Raw genomic sequence first — 15,911 nt, forward strand, 5'->3', positions numbered from 1 at the left:
AACAGTACTGAATTAATGATGATAGTGCTCTGTTTTACAGCTTGATTTGTTATGTTTAAAACCTTACTGTGAAATGGATTCCAAATTCTTGCAATGGTTTAAGTTTATTGCGCATTTGAACATACAGTGATTCTCTTTGTTCGCTGCAGTTGTTACGTAAAATTAGTGTTTCAGAGAAACTTGCTGTTGAAATTCAGGTTATTATTAAAATCTTTCAAGATATGGATATCAACATTCATTTTGCTTATGTTCTCGGACACTGTGGAAATTTTGGAAATGAGAGAGCATATGCTCTAACTAGGAATCATAAATATGTTTAAAAACAAAACCATTTTTCAAAAACTGTTACAATTAGCCCCTAGTTCTCATGTATGTTTACAGTGAAGTTTCCAGTGATATTTCAAGATATTGAAGTTCTTTGAAGTTTCTAATGATATTCAGCTAAGACATGCGACATAAATGTCGAGTTCGAGTACATAATGAATAAGAATTAGGCAGCAAGACAGTTTATTAATGAACTTTACATAGAGGAGTGATAAATGCAAAGAATGTTAATGCAAAAAAGTCAAAAAGCCTGATATAGTACAATAGGATTCTGACTTGGTCACATAAAACATTGAGAGAGATGTAATATACAGCGCAGAATAAAATGCATCTTCTGTTTTTTCCTAATGTATTTGAAGAGAATGAACTGTATTTAATGAACTGCATCGCCGTTTCCAACTACCTATTCATTGGATAAAAAGACTATTTTAGCATACATGAAATTCACATGAATAGAGAGTAATTATATATAAAATATCAAGCAGTAAAATATTTAATGAAGTAATTAACGCAGTAATTTATTTGTTTGTTAAATACAACTTCGCTCCCAGGACTTTAAAACAGAGAACTCTTAGCAGCACGGAAAGATTTATCATGCAATTTTCTTGCGTACACCGGGAGTCAATGTTCATTAAGTGAACTGCCAAAAGACGTTATACTGCAATTCTGAAACGAAACATTGATTGACGAAAGTGGATAAACACATTATACTGTTAAGTTGCCATAGAACTATAGAGAAAACTGCCAAAAGATGCAATATTACAATTCAGAAAAGAAACACAGGGATTGAGGGAAATGAAAGCACACTGTACTGTTAAGTTGCCACAGAACTATAGAAAAAATCAGCATCTTATTAATTTTTTCTTTTCTTTTCTTTTTTTTTTTTTTTTTTTTTGTTTAAAACTGAATAAAAAAACTACAAAAGTATGTGATATGGTTGAAAACAGTATGGGGTCAAGCATCATTCCCCACTTACGTTTTTAAGCGGTATCCACATTTCCGTCATGGGAAAGGAATCTTTTAAAGGTGATAACTAGTGTGGCCAGCTATGAACTGCTCGCAAAGAGAAAATGCAAAGAGCTATAGCTTGATAATTCATGCTTTTAGTTAATATGCGCACAGCTAATAGAGATATAACTGGTAATAAATTTATTATGCTTATTGTCACTTACGGCTGGATTGCAGTGGTAGTAACTGTCATCCTTTACATTATGGCTATCTGAGATATAGTTATGTTGCTGTTGTTGCTATAGTGACTAATCCTGCTCATCTGATACTAAAATAATCCTAAGAAATTCATCATGTCAAGGAAGAAAGATGTGCCTGTCATTGGCAAGAGCCATGTGCACCACACAGGTGACAGAACGTCTCTGCTCAATTCGGCCCGCAATTTTGAAGGAGAACACGCCGGTGGACGGATCCAAGGATCTCCCATACTTCTTACCCTAACATCAAATTTTCGAGAGGACTTTCAGCTCGACGCATATTTTGAGTGCCCCCTTACCGCACAGATACTACAGATTTACAAAAGTCCATTCCATCTCTAAAAATTGAAGCTGCGCTCTTTGGAACGGCAGTTAGAGTCTCGTTCACCACTTTCCCGTTTGCTCAGCTAGCAGTAACTGTGATAATATCAGGCTCTGTTAGTTCAACAATTTCTGGTGTGCCATTAGATAATAATATTTTTACATCTCCTAAATTCCTGAGATCTATGACCTTGTGATTACTTTTAGTAATTTCAAGAAGGATAACAAGAATTTCAGAATTTCAAAAAGGAGATTATGCAGGTATTGCAGCTGTTGAAACAGTTTCGTTGAAAAAACTAACAGACATGCTATGGACAGTTTTAGGAATCTTTCACGTTTGCAAATGTCTAGAAGCTTTGGTATGATTCAAGCTAATTGTTTTGAAAGAAGCGAGGAGTAATTGCAAATATCTTAATTTTCATTTGTTTTCTCTAGACATGAGACACTTTCCAGCAATATTAGCATTTGTAAAATTTCCCTTCATGAAAAGCGGAATTATGACCCAGGTAATCCAAAGCTATGCATCATCCAACATCACTTTCTTTCTCCGGATCCACAAATACAGAGAAATTAAAACATTTCTGGCATACCTTTTAACATTTATATGTTTTAATTGATTAAGTGTACCAACTGCTAATTTATATTCATTTTAATATTTTTTCTTTCAAATGCTATGTTGTAAACATTCGTAAAATTAGCAGCAGTCAACTTAGATCTGATGAAGTTTCCTATTGCAAATTTTTTAGTTTAGGGATGCAATGGAACAAATCATTTAAACAAATTATCTGTACTGACGCAGAAACTACCTCTTTGTTCAAGAAATTTTTGTGTTGGATAAATCTTTAGTATTATTATTTACGTGCTCCGACTTTAAGCAATATACGGAAGGGGGGATGCTTTCGTGGAGGACTTTCTAAGGGAAGCTGGCTCGTATATACGTTACGCACAGTTAAAACCACAAAAACGCCCCTGCAGCCGGGAATCGAACAGCGACTTTACCACTCTTCCGCTAGTGGGCCTTGCATAAATATATCTGACCTTTATTCATGTGACATATGGGCCCACTAGAGGCTGAGTGGTAAAGTCGCTGAACACTGGTATTTCTGTCCGAGGTTCGAATCCCGCGAACGGGCTGGCTGCATGGGTGTTTTCGCGGTTTTTCCCATGTGTAACGTGTATACGAGCCAGTTTCCCTTAGAAAGTCCTCCTCGAAGACATCCATTCCCTTAGGCAGATGGACCTCGAGGCTTTGCCATAATCACATACACACTCATGTAACATAAGTATGGAGATATGAGACTTAATGCACTCGTAAAGCTCGTTAGAATATCGCATGTAATAACCTCTTGAAGCAATAATCCTTTAAGTTTAGTTTCAGAAAGCCTTAATACATTTGAGCAAATCAAATTATTTTCAGTTTAAGGCAAAGATAATAAAAAGTGATCAATTAGTTATCCAAAATAAAGTAAGCACGTTTAACTCTCTTACGTTAATTAAATGAATTTTTCCTAACTTTCCAATGCTCGCACATATATTAAAGATTGCAACTTTTTTATAATACTTAAAGAAATTTATTAAACTGAAAACTTTTAAATATGCTATTCAACTGCAGCTATTTTTAATACGGAGGAGGAATTTAACACCGATTATATTGAAGTAGTTTTCTTCTTAATAAATTGTATGTTTTTTGAGGAACAGTTAAAGCTTTTGCCTTAAATGGTATGAAAAAAAAAATTGAATTTTGCTGATTACATTTTCAATCTGAGGCTTATTTCTTAAGTGAAATGTATAAAACCGTACACTGATTTACGAGTCATTGCAAGTTAATTATAAGACGCAGTACGTTTAAGTAAGCTGTAGAGTGGTGGCAAAACTACACAAATAAATACTTACGTCCTCTCTCGAATATAGACAGAAATTAAAATGCCAAATAGAATCGCAATCAGTATTGCTCCAAGAAGTGCAGGAATAACAATATTTTCTTCCTTTTCTTCTGCTAAGGGAAATATCAGTTAATTATGACATTGCATATATTCATAAATAAATTTATAAATGAAATATACATTTATGAATTAATCAAAAATAGATTAGTATGTAAATGAATGGAAAAATGAACGTTATTTTCATTTAAGAGAAAAAATTTGATGTAGACACCACATAAGTTTCTTGAACGCAATATTAAACTATACTTATTTTTTGCTGCATTTCACTTAAACTTAGTTCCTCGAATTTCATTAAAGATATATTTCTCATTCAAATTAATTTAGTTCCCACTTCGCGGCAAGGAAAAAATACATAAAAACTCAAACATCTTCATTAAAACTGAAAAATATGGAAAATACAAAACACCAAATTCAAATAAAGCAGCTAAAAAAAAAAAAGAAATTTTGCAACTAAATTTAGAGTTTCTACACAAAAACAAATAATTCGGACAGCGTGCAAAAAGCCAGATTTTTCGGTGCACCAAACTGAACGTTTACTTTTGATCCCGCTAGGCAAAAAGACACTGAAGGTGCAGAAACTGACTTAATTCAGTATTCTGCTAAGTTTCAAATCCAAACAAATATAGATGCTATGCGAAAAAATTAGTTTTAGCATTACTTAAACAACTTTTAAATTCTTTATAATCCTATTGCATGCTGATTAACTAAAGATACAAAAACCTTAACTAGAACATTAGAAGAATGTAATTCAATTACATTTAAAGCAAAAAATGCACAATTTATCAATACATAAGCTTACAAATATCTGAACTCACCAAGGTGGGTAAGAGAGTGGGTATGTATACATATGTTACCGTGAAAGACCGAAATTGGAGAATGTCGACTTTCGCCGGAGAATATCAACATTCACCAAATACGTCGGTGACAGACCGAATATTACACTACATTCTTGTATATTCGGACCTTCACCGGTGTATGTCGACAATCACAGATATGCTCTGGTGAAAGTCGAAAAGACAGGTCATAAAGTGCCATAATAGTTTAAGTTGTTGCAATAAATAAGATTTGAAAATCATAATTTAGTAAGTTTTTTATTACTGTTATTTTATACTCTCATTTAGAATGTACTGTATAATTAAGTCAGATTTTAACTTCTATTATTTTCCTTTCTCATTTTGAATGCATTGTGTGTTTTAGGTTCTCATGTTCTTAAGTTCTTATTTCAAGTTTCAAGTGCGTTTATTCGCGACTGAATTACGGAGAAGAAAATATAATATTGTTATATGTTCAACATTCACCATTAGTACATGGTGAATGTCGACATTGACCGGTGTAAGTCAGAAATAAGAGTATTTGGAAAATATTTCGGACATACATCAAGAGACTATGTGAATGTTGAAATTCACCGGTGAAAGTCGACATTCTCCAGATTTCGGTGTTTTACCGCAACATATATATATGTTTGGTGTGGCCGATTGCAACCTAAAAGGGAAGTGCACAACTACTCGGTAAAAATGCATCTTTTCGTTGAAAATGATACCCGAAAAACCCTTCCTTTACTCCTTAACCAAGGAAGTAAAAATAGTATTTGTCGTTTATATTATTTTCGCTCTTCTAAGCTGATTGAACTCAATGACCCTGTTAGCGAAATATGTCAGTAAAACATTTAATTCTATTAAAATATGTATGAAACCAATAAAATCAAGTGTTTAAAATTTGAAAAAAGTATGATGTCACTTGATTTTTAAAATCAGGTTTGGGGTTCAGTATTTTAGTAGTATACATCTTTTACCATCACATTAAAGTTCTCTTTCCTATTTACTGAAAATTTCCTACCTATAGCGAAAATGCCAATACAGTTAACAGGAAAAATGGCAGGAAAATTTCAGATTTACAGTCTATTATTCTTAATAGTTTATCACTATTTTTTTAAAGAATTTGAAGCATTAAACTAGAAAAAATCTGATGTGTACACTGCATGACTTCCTTGTACTGAATATATACATAAGCATTTTTTCCTGCATTAATTTGAACTTGCTTTCTCGAATTTAATTTTCTCATTTTTATTGAATGAGAAAATGAAATTGAATGAGAATTTTGAGGTTTTATGTATTTCGCTTTGTAGCGAAATGATTCAATTATCATTTCGCTACAAAGCGAAATACATAAAACCTCAAAATATCTTAATAAAAAATTGAAAATTATAGAAAAATATAAAACACCAAATACAGTTGAAATAATTAAAAATCAATTTTCACATTTAAAATTAGAGTTTTTACGCAAAAACAAGCAATTCGGCCAGAGGGCCAAAAGGCAAAATGCAGATTTTTCGATGCACAAAATTGAACGTTTAGTGTTCGTCCCACTTGGCGAAAAGACACTGAAAGCACAGAAACTGACTTAATTAACTATTCTAAGTTTCAAATTTAAACAAATATGGATGCTATGGAAAAATTGCGCTTAGCAGCACTTAAACAACTTTTAAATTGTTGATAATTCTAGAACTATTCCATGCAGATTAACTACAGGCAAAGAAACCTTAACGGGAAGATAAGAACAATATAAGTCAATCATTTTTTAAATCAAAAAACGCACAATTTATTAATATATAAGAATAAAAAATCTGATACGAACCCCATTTGACTTCCTTGTACGGAATATTAAATTATACTCATAACAGAAACTAAACAAAGGAGTGAATTCATGAATTTATTGACTATTGATGAGATCTAGACCTATACAAAACGTCAAAACTTTCTTGGAATAAAGTTGTACAATCATGAAATGTTAAATGTATAATTACTGACAGTAATTAATGGCACTGTTTTGAACCTGTTACTATTGACAATAAGCCGTATTCTTAAACATGGATGATATGTTCATTTAAATTAGCCCATTCAAAATTAATCCTGAAAACGTATGTCTTTGTATGTTTCTATATGCTAAATTTGTTATTATTAGCTACTTTAATATAATTACTGCAATTGTGCAATTTCATATTTGTTGTAATTATTATGCAATTTTCATATTACTCTCGTGAAGAAAATGACCACCCAGAAACATTCCAGTGTTACTTAGCTTAAGAAGATATAAATCTTAGAAAATAAGATTATGAATATTATAGTAATATTCATATATGAAGAATGAACTCATTACAAATAAAAACATTCAAAAACAGCGATGAAAATCAAACAAATACGACGAATATTTCTTCATTATAATTTCATGCACTATATGGAGCAAAATATAACTTATACTGTATATTTTTCAAATAATGTTAAAATACAAGAAAAGGAACAAGCATTGTTTTAATTTACAGATGAAAGCAACGATGCCTCCTACAAAATACAAATGAAAAAATAGCAGTACACAATCAGAAGAATATAAACATTATATGCAATAGATAGAAATTGATACTCGTAGATAAAGGGAAAAAATATGTTTTTAATTCTTCGTGCTTAATATTTAGTACAGTTATCAATTAAGTTAATATCTTGGTAAGATTTGGATAAAGCATGATATTTGACTGCTCGGAAAAAATCTATTATTTACCTAGTATGACACTTGATTTTAAAACTTTATATGTGAATAAAAATTTGCTATATTAGATGAATATCAGGATTACATCAGTAAATTTTATAAAACTATTTTGCTTAATGCTTTAAATGTATGAAACAGAAATCATACCTTGAACTTGAATGTATTCAAAGTATACGTACATGTAATGATAATATTGAACTTGAATTTAAACAAAAACGTAACGAAATTAGCTGCATCTTACCTTTGCATATACCTTCAGATTCAACAAAACCATGTCCGCAATGACACTGCTTGTTTCCCGAAGCATTCAAGAAGCATTTACCGTTGGGACCACAGCTACATTCTAGAAATATGGGAAGAGAAACGTGTAAAATGTAACGAAGTAAAACACGATTTATTTATTTGCTTTGCTATATATAAATCATTCAGTACGAAAATGGAAAGAATTGCTCTGTAAATGAATAAATTGCGGTGTAGTGGCCGAAACAGATACACAAACCTCGGATTTTGATGCAGGGTTGAAATGAACTTCAAACCCAAGTTCTAACAATAACATGAATTTTAATAAGATAAAAGCATTAATAGTTGAGATTCTTGACAGTATGGGACTTGGATACATTTAGTCCCGTAATTTCAGAATTTTGTTACAGGAAAAATGCTCTATCGCATTATACACGAGGAATGATCATTCTACCAGGCCAACATGCCCATAGCTCCAAACAGGAAAGGTGTCTCTTCTCAGGAAACTACCTTATATATCTCCCTGTGTTTACTTGCGCTGAACTCCCGGGGGGGGGGGAGATTCTTTCACTCATACCTAACAAAGTGTCCATCTCCTGAAGCTGATGAAAAGACTTCTTTTACCTCTTTGTCCACTGGAGTGACCATCGAGGCTGCAACCGGAATCGTTAACAAAGGCAGAGGACTTCACCCCAGATATGAAACTATTGCACTCTGAAATCACTCATCCCAGACAAAGAACCTTTATGCCACCTTATCACAATATGCTAAAGTACGATAAATGTACAATAATTTTACACAAAAGTGAAAATGCAATTTTATACAAGAAGGTAAGAATGAAGAATGCAATAAAAGTGACCCCATGAAATTAAACATTTAAAAAAAAATGTTCATGTTTCGACTGAAGAACATTTAAAAGTTTTAAATAACAGTTAATTCTTAAATTTTCTTAATTTCTTTCCTCATTATCAAATGAGATCACTTCAGATAAGTGGAAGTTTAATCAGTGTATAAGAAGATAGAGCTCTGGTCAGATTAGCTGCTGATAAAGTTATTCTAAAAATTATATCTGAGGATCTTTCAGATAGCTTAAGATGTCCTACGGAATAAAAAGTCATGTTTAGTGTAAAATAGATAAAACAGCTGAATTGTAGAAGGTAGTTGTGTTCGCAAAAGCTTAAGTTAGAATCTCCTCAGTTAAGATTCACAGTTCTCGAATCTCAACTGGTTTCTAATTGAGTTGCATATAAAGATAGCTGGTTCTAGTAGAACAGCTTTATTTTAGCCGTGAAACCAAAGACATATGCTAACACACGAGTTTCTTTGTAGAGACATTAGTTATATTTTTGGAAGCCGGAGAGATGAAAAACTAGCAAAGCCTTCGCCGGGAATCGAACCACGAACCTCTGAAATACCGGCTTAGTGTGCTGACCACTACACCACGAAGGTACGCTAGGAAGGCGGGAGAAATACCTTATGTCTTAATATTTGTTTACTTGTTTCATTTATGGTCTTGATAAAGACGATCCTATAATACGTTCATCCCTAGACTGTTGAGATACGAAAATAAAAGAGACATATAGAGAATAGTCCTCAAAACATTCTTTAAGGGAAGACTCCTTTGTAACATATTACTGTAACATAAATTTGTTACATATTAACATATTTTTCCAACTTCAGTTGTATAAACTAGGATACCATGGCTGTCGCCAACATCGGGTCCCAAGGTAAAAATTCATAAATCAATAAACATATAATATCACTCAGGTTTATTTTATACGGAATGCTTTGTTTAAACTAGTCTAAAAAATACAAACTGTTATATTGTATTTTTTTGTTTAACAAAGCGGTACTTTACTTTTTTCGCACTGGATTCTGGAACGTCATTCACAAGTTTGCAGTTTACAATGTCGTTCGTGCCCTGCCGAATGGTGTCGTATATTACGTCATGTGTAGGAATTGCGTGGGATTTCTGACGTTTTGCTGTAACTGATGAATTCCTATGACCATCAAGATGAGATATACCTTATTGGGGTATATCTCATCTTGATGTCATGTTGACAGCAAAAGCAGTAGGTCCAGATTTTGTGATATTAGCCATTTCATTGATTCGACGTGTAATTGTATCATTGAAATGTGTCATTAAATGTCCTTACATTATTTTACTCCGAACATTGTTTTGAATACATCTTTTGTCGTTGAACGCATTAAGATCTCCTCGACAGGAAGGGGTTTCCCATTCTTCATAATGAGATAGAAGAAAATTCCAAAGACTTTGCGATACAGAAAGCTTTTAAGACCTTTTACAAAATTTAATGAATTTTTAGTTTTAGGCAAAATATTACTATGATAGAAGACTGCCATATTCAGTTTGGAAAACCTGTGATGTTTTAGCTACAGCGTGGTACACTCAGTTAAAATGGATTTTACGTTTTGTACTTTTTGAAAAATTTAAAAGGACTAGAAGGGCAGGCTTAGAGAGCAGACTGTGGTCTATAGATAACAATTTGAGAAATGGTGGTGTAATATATTCTTATGCTTAAATGATTGATATCAATTCTTTATTTATTGCTTTAATTTCTCAAGTTTCGTAAGATCTCTCTTTTACGCTTGCATACTTTTGTTTGTTAGTCGTTTGTTTATCTGAGACCATGCGTAGTGTTTGATTTCACTTTGTCATACTTGTAATTTAAATACACGATAGTAATTCTACTGCCTACGATGTTCTTAAGTTTTCCTCTCTTTCTTTAGACAGAAAGATTTGAATGGCACATAATTTGAGTTAAAGTGCATACCTTTGCATTTTCCATTAATATGTACATATCCATTTTCACACAAGCATATCCTGTCTCCATTTCTGTTGAAAATGCAGGCAGAAGCAGATTCGCAGTAGCATTCTGAAAATAAACAGGTGCACATTATAGAGACAGAGTTGAATATCTGTAAACGGCTTTTCAAGTTTATTGAAGACATTTTATTAAGAAATTATTCCAGCATTGCGTTTCTCTTGAAAAAGGACATCCAAGATTTAAAATGGATACTCGGTAGTGAACTGGGGAAATGGTGACGGACATTGTTTTAACGGATTGCCCATCTTGACAAAATATTAAAAAACCAGAATGAATAAAAGAAGCATCATTTACATTGTCACACTTCTTCCGAAAGTATAATAAGGAATCCAGAGAATATAACTGAAAATTATAAGCAATCTTAAATATTTAAGATATTTCGACATTAAATTGGCAATGGAGAAATGAACCCCATAAAGTATTATCGAATGTGAGTTCCCAACTTTGAACAAAACCAATAAGGGTGTTGTTGGAAGTAGGGTATAGCGAAAATAATGCTTTTAATGACGGCTGGTGTTTGAATTCACTAATTTTAGACACTTCTAATTTCTGAAATTATGATGCAACACTTGTTACAAAAACAGATCACGAACGACGTAACATGTGCTCTATTACTTTTGTCAAACCTGTTAACATTGATTAGGTAAACATTAAATTTGATTCATAGTTATACTAATTATTTGCCATGGAATTTGAACAAGAAAGATAGGACGAATTATTACCCACCACCTTTTAGTTCGGTCGCCATTTGTAGTGTCATTAGGGTTTGTTTGTGCAAGAGATATGAAAAATGTGCAATGCTCCGCCGGGACTCGAACCTGATCTCTCGAATAAGTGCTGATTACGCAACCGTTACATCATGAAGGCATGTTTAAAAGAGGAAGAAAATACCTTACAATCCTTTTAAAAATAAAAGAAATTAGAGCAGTCTTATCTGGGTCATCGGCGTGCTTTCCAGACTATAATGTATTGCTACCATGTCTAATTTTTATCATAGGACTACTACTATTCCTCAACAGAATGTTGTTAATTCATGTGAAATACTTCTTTCATCAGAGAAGATATGCAACGTTTTCACGCTCATTCGGGTTTCAATATAACATAGTTCAACTTACACGTGTAAGGACATTAAGTTTTACTAACGTTTATTTTATTTTAAATCTTTACTATCACTTCTTATTTTCTACTTCCGGCCAGAATTATAAGCGTGGAGGAGTTTATGCAAAGTTGTCTGGCGAACGCCAAGTATTTAAGTGTGGCCTTTTTGCCAAGCAGAAGAGAGGAAGCAGTGAGTTCGAAGCAGGCCGCTTACCTTAGAAGTTACGCAGTTGCTATTTGCCTTCCAGGCCAGAGGTTTGAATCCTCTTGATAAATTAAACGTATTGTAGTGTTCACAGTCTCTGTGCTACATACGCTTCCTGTTATTATAAGGCCAATCTTATTCTAAAGTTAAATTAGAGTTTAGTTTTATTTTGATATCTTTTACGTTAGACCCCGAGTGGAGGGTCATTGTATTCCGAAGTACGGAAGTCATTGTATATAAAGAAAAATAAAGGGTTTTGTATACCCTTCGTCTGTATCCTGTCTACTTACTACAATTAGTGAACATAGCTTTAGTAAGCTCTCTGTTCTAGTCAGGTCATTGTATGTTTCCGAAGAAGGTTAGAAGAAACATTGAACCTGATAGTGGCGCCCGACGAAGAATAACCATGGCCGAGTTTCAGGAAGAACCTGTGCTGCCTGCAGAAACGGCTCAGAATCCAGAAATGCCAGCTGCCGCCCTGGAAGGATTTGGGTACATCGTCCAGACCATGCGCGCTTCGATGAAACCAGAAGCAACGTTTAATGCAAATTCACAGGTAACCAGTTTTTTGGAAAAATTGGATGACCACTTCATGCTCTACCCCGTGCACGAGTTTCAAAAAGTTACCTTAGCTACCAGCGCTTTGAGGGGCCAAGCGCTTAACTGGTTCAAATGTATCGGCAGAAGTCTCTTGGGTCAAGCAGGAAGTCCCACCTATACTTACGAAAATTTCAAGACTGCCCTACTAAAAGCCTTCCCTGTTGTAAGGGATCGTGGGAAATTAGAAACAGAACTTTTCAGTATATATCAACAAAGAATGGAAAACCTCTCGAGCTTTATTTTAAGAAAAATTCACGTTTTCAAGCTCTTGTATGGAAACCGTCCGGATCCTGAAATAATTCAAGTGATTTTGCCGAGGTTACTACCCCAAGTGCAAGACTTTATTGAATTACGAAATCCGACTACACTGGAAAAGTTATTTGAGCTAGCAATGCAGTTTGAAAGTAGAAGAACGGCGGATGTCGAAAGAAGACGCCAATATCAACAGCGAAACCAATTTGGTACGCCAAGACTACAGCAAACTCAAGCACATGGCTACGGAGAAAAAGCGAATCAGTGGGCAAGGAAACCCGAGCATTCAAAAACAGCCGGCGAACGTCGACAGTTCAATAGCAACCCAGGAAAAAAGTCTCAAGGCCAGTGGAGAAAGAAGGAAAGCACCGAAAGGAAAAATAATTTAAACTAAAACGGATTTCTGCTGACGAGAGGGTGCGGAAATCCGAAGGCCACGAAAACCCCTCTTCCTACAAGTTAAATACAGTAATGGTGAAAAATTTAACTCTTCCGAAGATTGAAGTCTTGGTAAATAATATCCCGGCCACTGCACTCCTGGATACCGGCGCGCAGTGTTCCTGTGTCGCAGAAGTCTTTTTTAGAAAGTATTTTCGCAAATACCGCATATATAATGCGGATAATACAACAGTATTAGCGGCGCAAGGAGAACAATGTAAGTGCGTAGGTAAAGTACCTTTGTACATCCGTATCAAGGACGAACAAGTAAAGGTGATGTTTTTTATAGTAAAGAATTTGCAAGCAAATTTAATCCTAGGAATAGACTTTCTTTCAGACGCACAAGCTACACTGGATTTTAATGCAGCGTCCCTTAAGCTGACGATGAAACCAGTGCGTGTAGAAAAGGTTGAACCGCCAAGGTTAAATCTTGACCACCTGCCTAATGACGAGCAAGATAGAATCCGACAAGTGGTAAGTGAATTTGCTTCCTTATTTAGTGATATTCCAGGATTTACTCAGGTTACTAACCATAGTATTGACACCGGAGATGCATTGCCGGTTCGTCAAAAACCATACCGGTATGATAAGAATAAGGAAAAAATTATAGAATGGCATATTACCGATATGCTACGTAAAAAGATCATAACGCCTATCTCAAGTAGTTATGCTAGTCCGGTGGTTTTATGTAAGAAAAATAATGATTATCCTTTGGAGCATCCAAAAAGGTGGAGATTCGCTATTGATTACCGTAAATTAAATTCCATAACGAAATATCCGGTATATCCGTTACCGATCATAGAAGAAATTTTAAGGAACATAAAATCAACCAAATTTATGACGACTTTAGACTTAACGAATGGTTATTTTCAAATAGGGGTCAGGCCTGAGGACGTGCCTAAGACTGCTTTTATAACCAAGTCTGGCACTTATGCATTTTTGCGAATGCCGTTTGGCCTTTCAGGCGCCCCAGCAACATTTCAGCGATGCATGGACATTGTGTTAAGACCTGTTCTTGGAAAGTCCACATTTATCTATTTAGATGATATCATTATTACTAGTGGTAATCTCGACCAACATATACAGGATTTAAGACAGGTGTTTTCTTTATTGAATGAGGCCGGTCTAAAAGTTAATGTCGAAAAGTGCAAATTTGCAGCCCCTGAATTAAAATATTTAGGTTACAAAATATCGCAAAAAGGGATCGAGACAGATGAATCAAAAATAATCGCTGTACAAAAGTATCCGACTCCAAACACGGCAAAGAAGCTCTCTTCTTTTCTAGGACTTTGTTCATATTATAGGTCCTTTATAAAAGATTTTCCGGCTATCGCTGAGCCATTGTTAAAATTAAAAAGGAAAAAGGCAAGATTCTCGTGGACTGCCGAAGCCAATAGTGCTTTCAAAAAATTAAAACAAGCATTAACGCAAGCCCCTGTGTTGAAATTTCCTGAAAAGGATGAAAATATAGAAATTTCAGCGGATGCTTCGGATTATGCGGTAGGAGCGGTACTTTCGCAAAATTAGCAGCCCGTGGCATTTTTTAGCCGAACTTTAAATCAAACACAAAGAAACTATTCCGCGACCGAGAGAGAGGCATTTGCAGTTCTGTTAGCAGTGCAAAAGTTCCGAGTCTATTTTGGAAAGGCGCCGATAACAGTATATTCTGATCATGCGGCGGTAACTAGATTGTACTCAGGGAAAAATTTATCCCCAAGGTTAATAAGATGGGCACTCAAGCTGCAAGAATATAATCTGGTAATCAAGCATACCCCCGGAATGGAAAATATCGTAGCAGATGCCCTATCACGAATTAAATTAGACGAACAGGGTAATACCGTAAAAGTTGCAATGCTGACAGCGTGTACAATAAATTCCCGAGAAACTGTAATAACCGAACTGGGTAAGGATCCTGAGTTTGGAAGTATTTATGAGTATTTGAAGGATCCTGAAAATTTTAGCCACCAAAATATTGTGGCGATAAGAAATAGGGCGGCCCATTACGAACTAATAGATGGTCTATTATTCTACACAAAAACTACGAATTCCAACAACGAATTTCGACCTGTTATCCCAGCTAGTCTTAGATTAAATATCCTACAAGAGCTCCATGACAGCCCTTTAGCTTCTCATGCTGGTATTCGAAAAACTATCCAACGCGTACGCGAGGCAGTCTACTTTCCTGAACTGCAAAAGTTAACAAGGGCGTATGTCCAGTCCTGCCCAACATGTCAAGCCGTTAATTATATTAATTTCCGCCCGGCCGGGTTTCTAAATAGTATTAAATCCGAATTTCCAAATGAAATAATCGGCATCGATTTATTGGGCCCTTTCCCAAAAAGTCAGTTAAATAAAAATCGCTATCTCCTTGTTATGGTTGATCATTTTAGTAAATGGACCGAAATTGTTCCCTTAAAACGAGCCTCCGCGAAATTAGTTACTGATTCTATTTTAAATAAATATATTTTAAAATACGGGGCGCCCCTAAAAGTTATATCGGATAATGGTCCTCAATTTGTAAGTAATATATTTGAAGACATGTGTCAAAAACTGGGCATACGTCATTTAAAAATGGTCCCGTATCGGCCGCAATCAAATATAGCGGAACGGGTCAACAGAAATATAGTGAAAATTATCCGTAGTTATGTTAAAAATTTTCATAAAAGCTGGGATAACTATGTCAATGAATTTGCTTTCGCCCTTAGGACCGCAAAACATGATACAACGGGCAAAACTCCTGCTGAGTTATTTCTAGGCAGAAAGGTTATAACACCGTTAGATAAACTATTTTATGTGCAACAAAGAGCCCCAGAATTTAAAATGGGTGATATAGAAAAACTAATAAAAGAAGCAAAAAAGAATACGGAAGTAGCACAAAGAAAACAGAAGTTATACT

At 34.6% G+C, this 15,911-nt stretch overlaps 1 protein-coding gene across 7 annotated transcripts in view; it reads right to left on the reverse strand.

The window, feature by feature from the left end:
- Positions 1-490: 490 nt before the first annotated feature.
- The window catches only part of LOC118205862 (uncharacterized), a 238,591-nt gene continuing 223,170 nt past the window's right edge, over positions 491-15,911 (reverse strand). For all 7 annotated transcript variants that reach the window (XM_085827135.1, XM_085827138.1, XM_085827136.1 and 4 more), the window contains 4 exons: positions 10,369-10,470; positions 7,575-7,676; positions 3,744-3,846; positions 491-727 (listed from right to left, as the gene is read on the reverse strand). In XM_085827135.1, the coding sequence (XP_085683261.1) occupies positions 724-727; positions 3,744-3,846; positions 7,575-7,676; positions 10,369-10,470 (311 nt within the window). In that variant the 3' untranslated portion in view covers positions 491-723. The remainder of the gene's footprint in view (positions 728-3,743; positions 3,847-7,574; positions 7,677-10,368; positions 10,471-15,911) is intronic.

The sequence above is a fragment of the Stegodyphus dumicola genome, chromosome 11 (assembly GCF_044657685.1).
Source record: "Stegodyphus dumicola isolate Sdum_Otavi_A_Nest chromosome 11, ASM4465768v1".
NCBI classification, from domain to species: Eukaryota; Metazoa; Arthropoda; class Arachnida; order Araneae; family Eresidae; genus Stegodyphus; species Stegodyphus dumicola.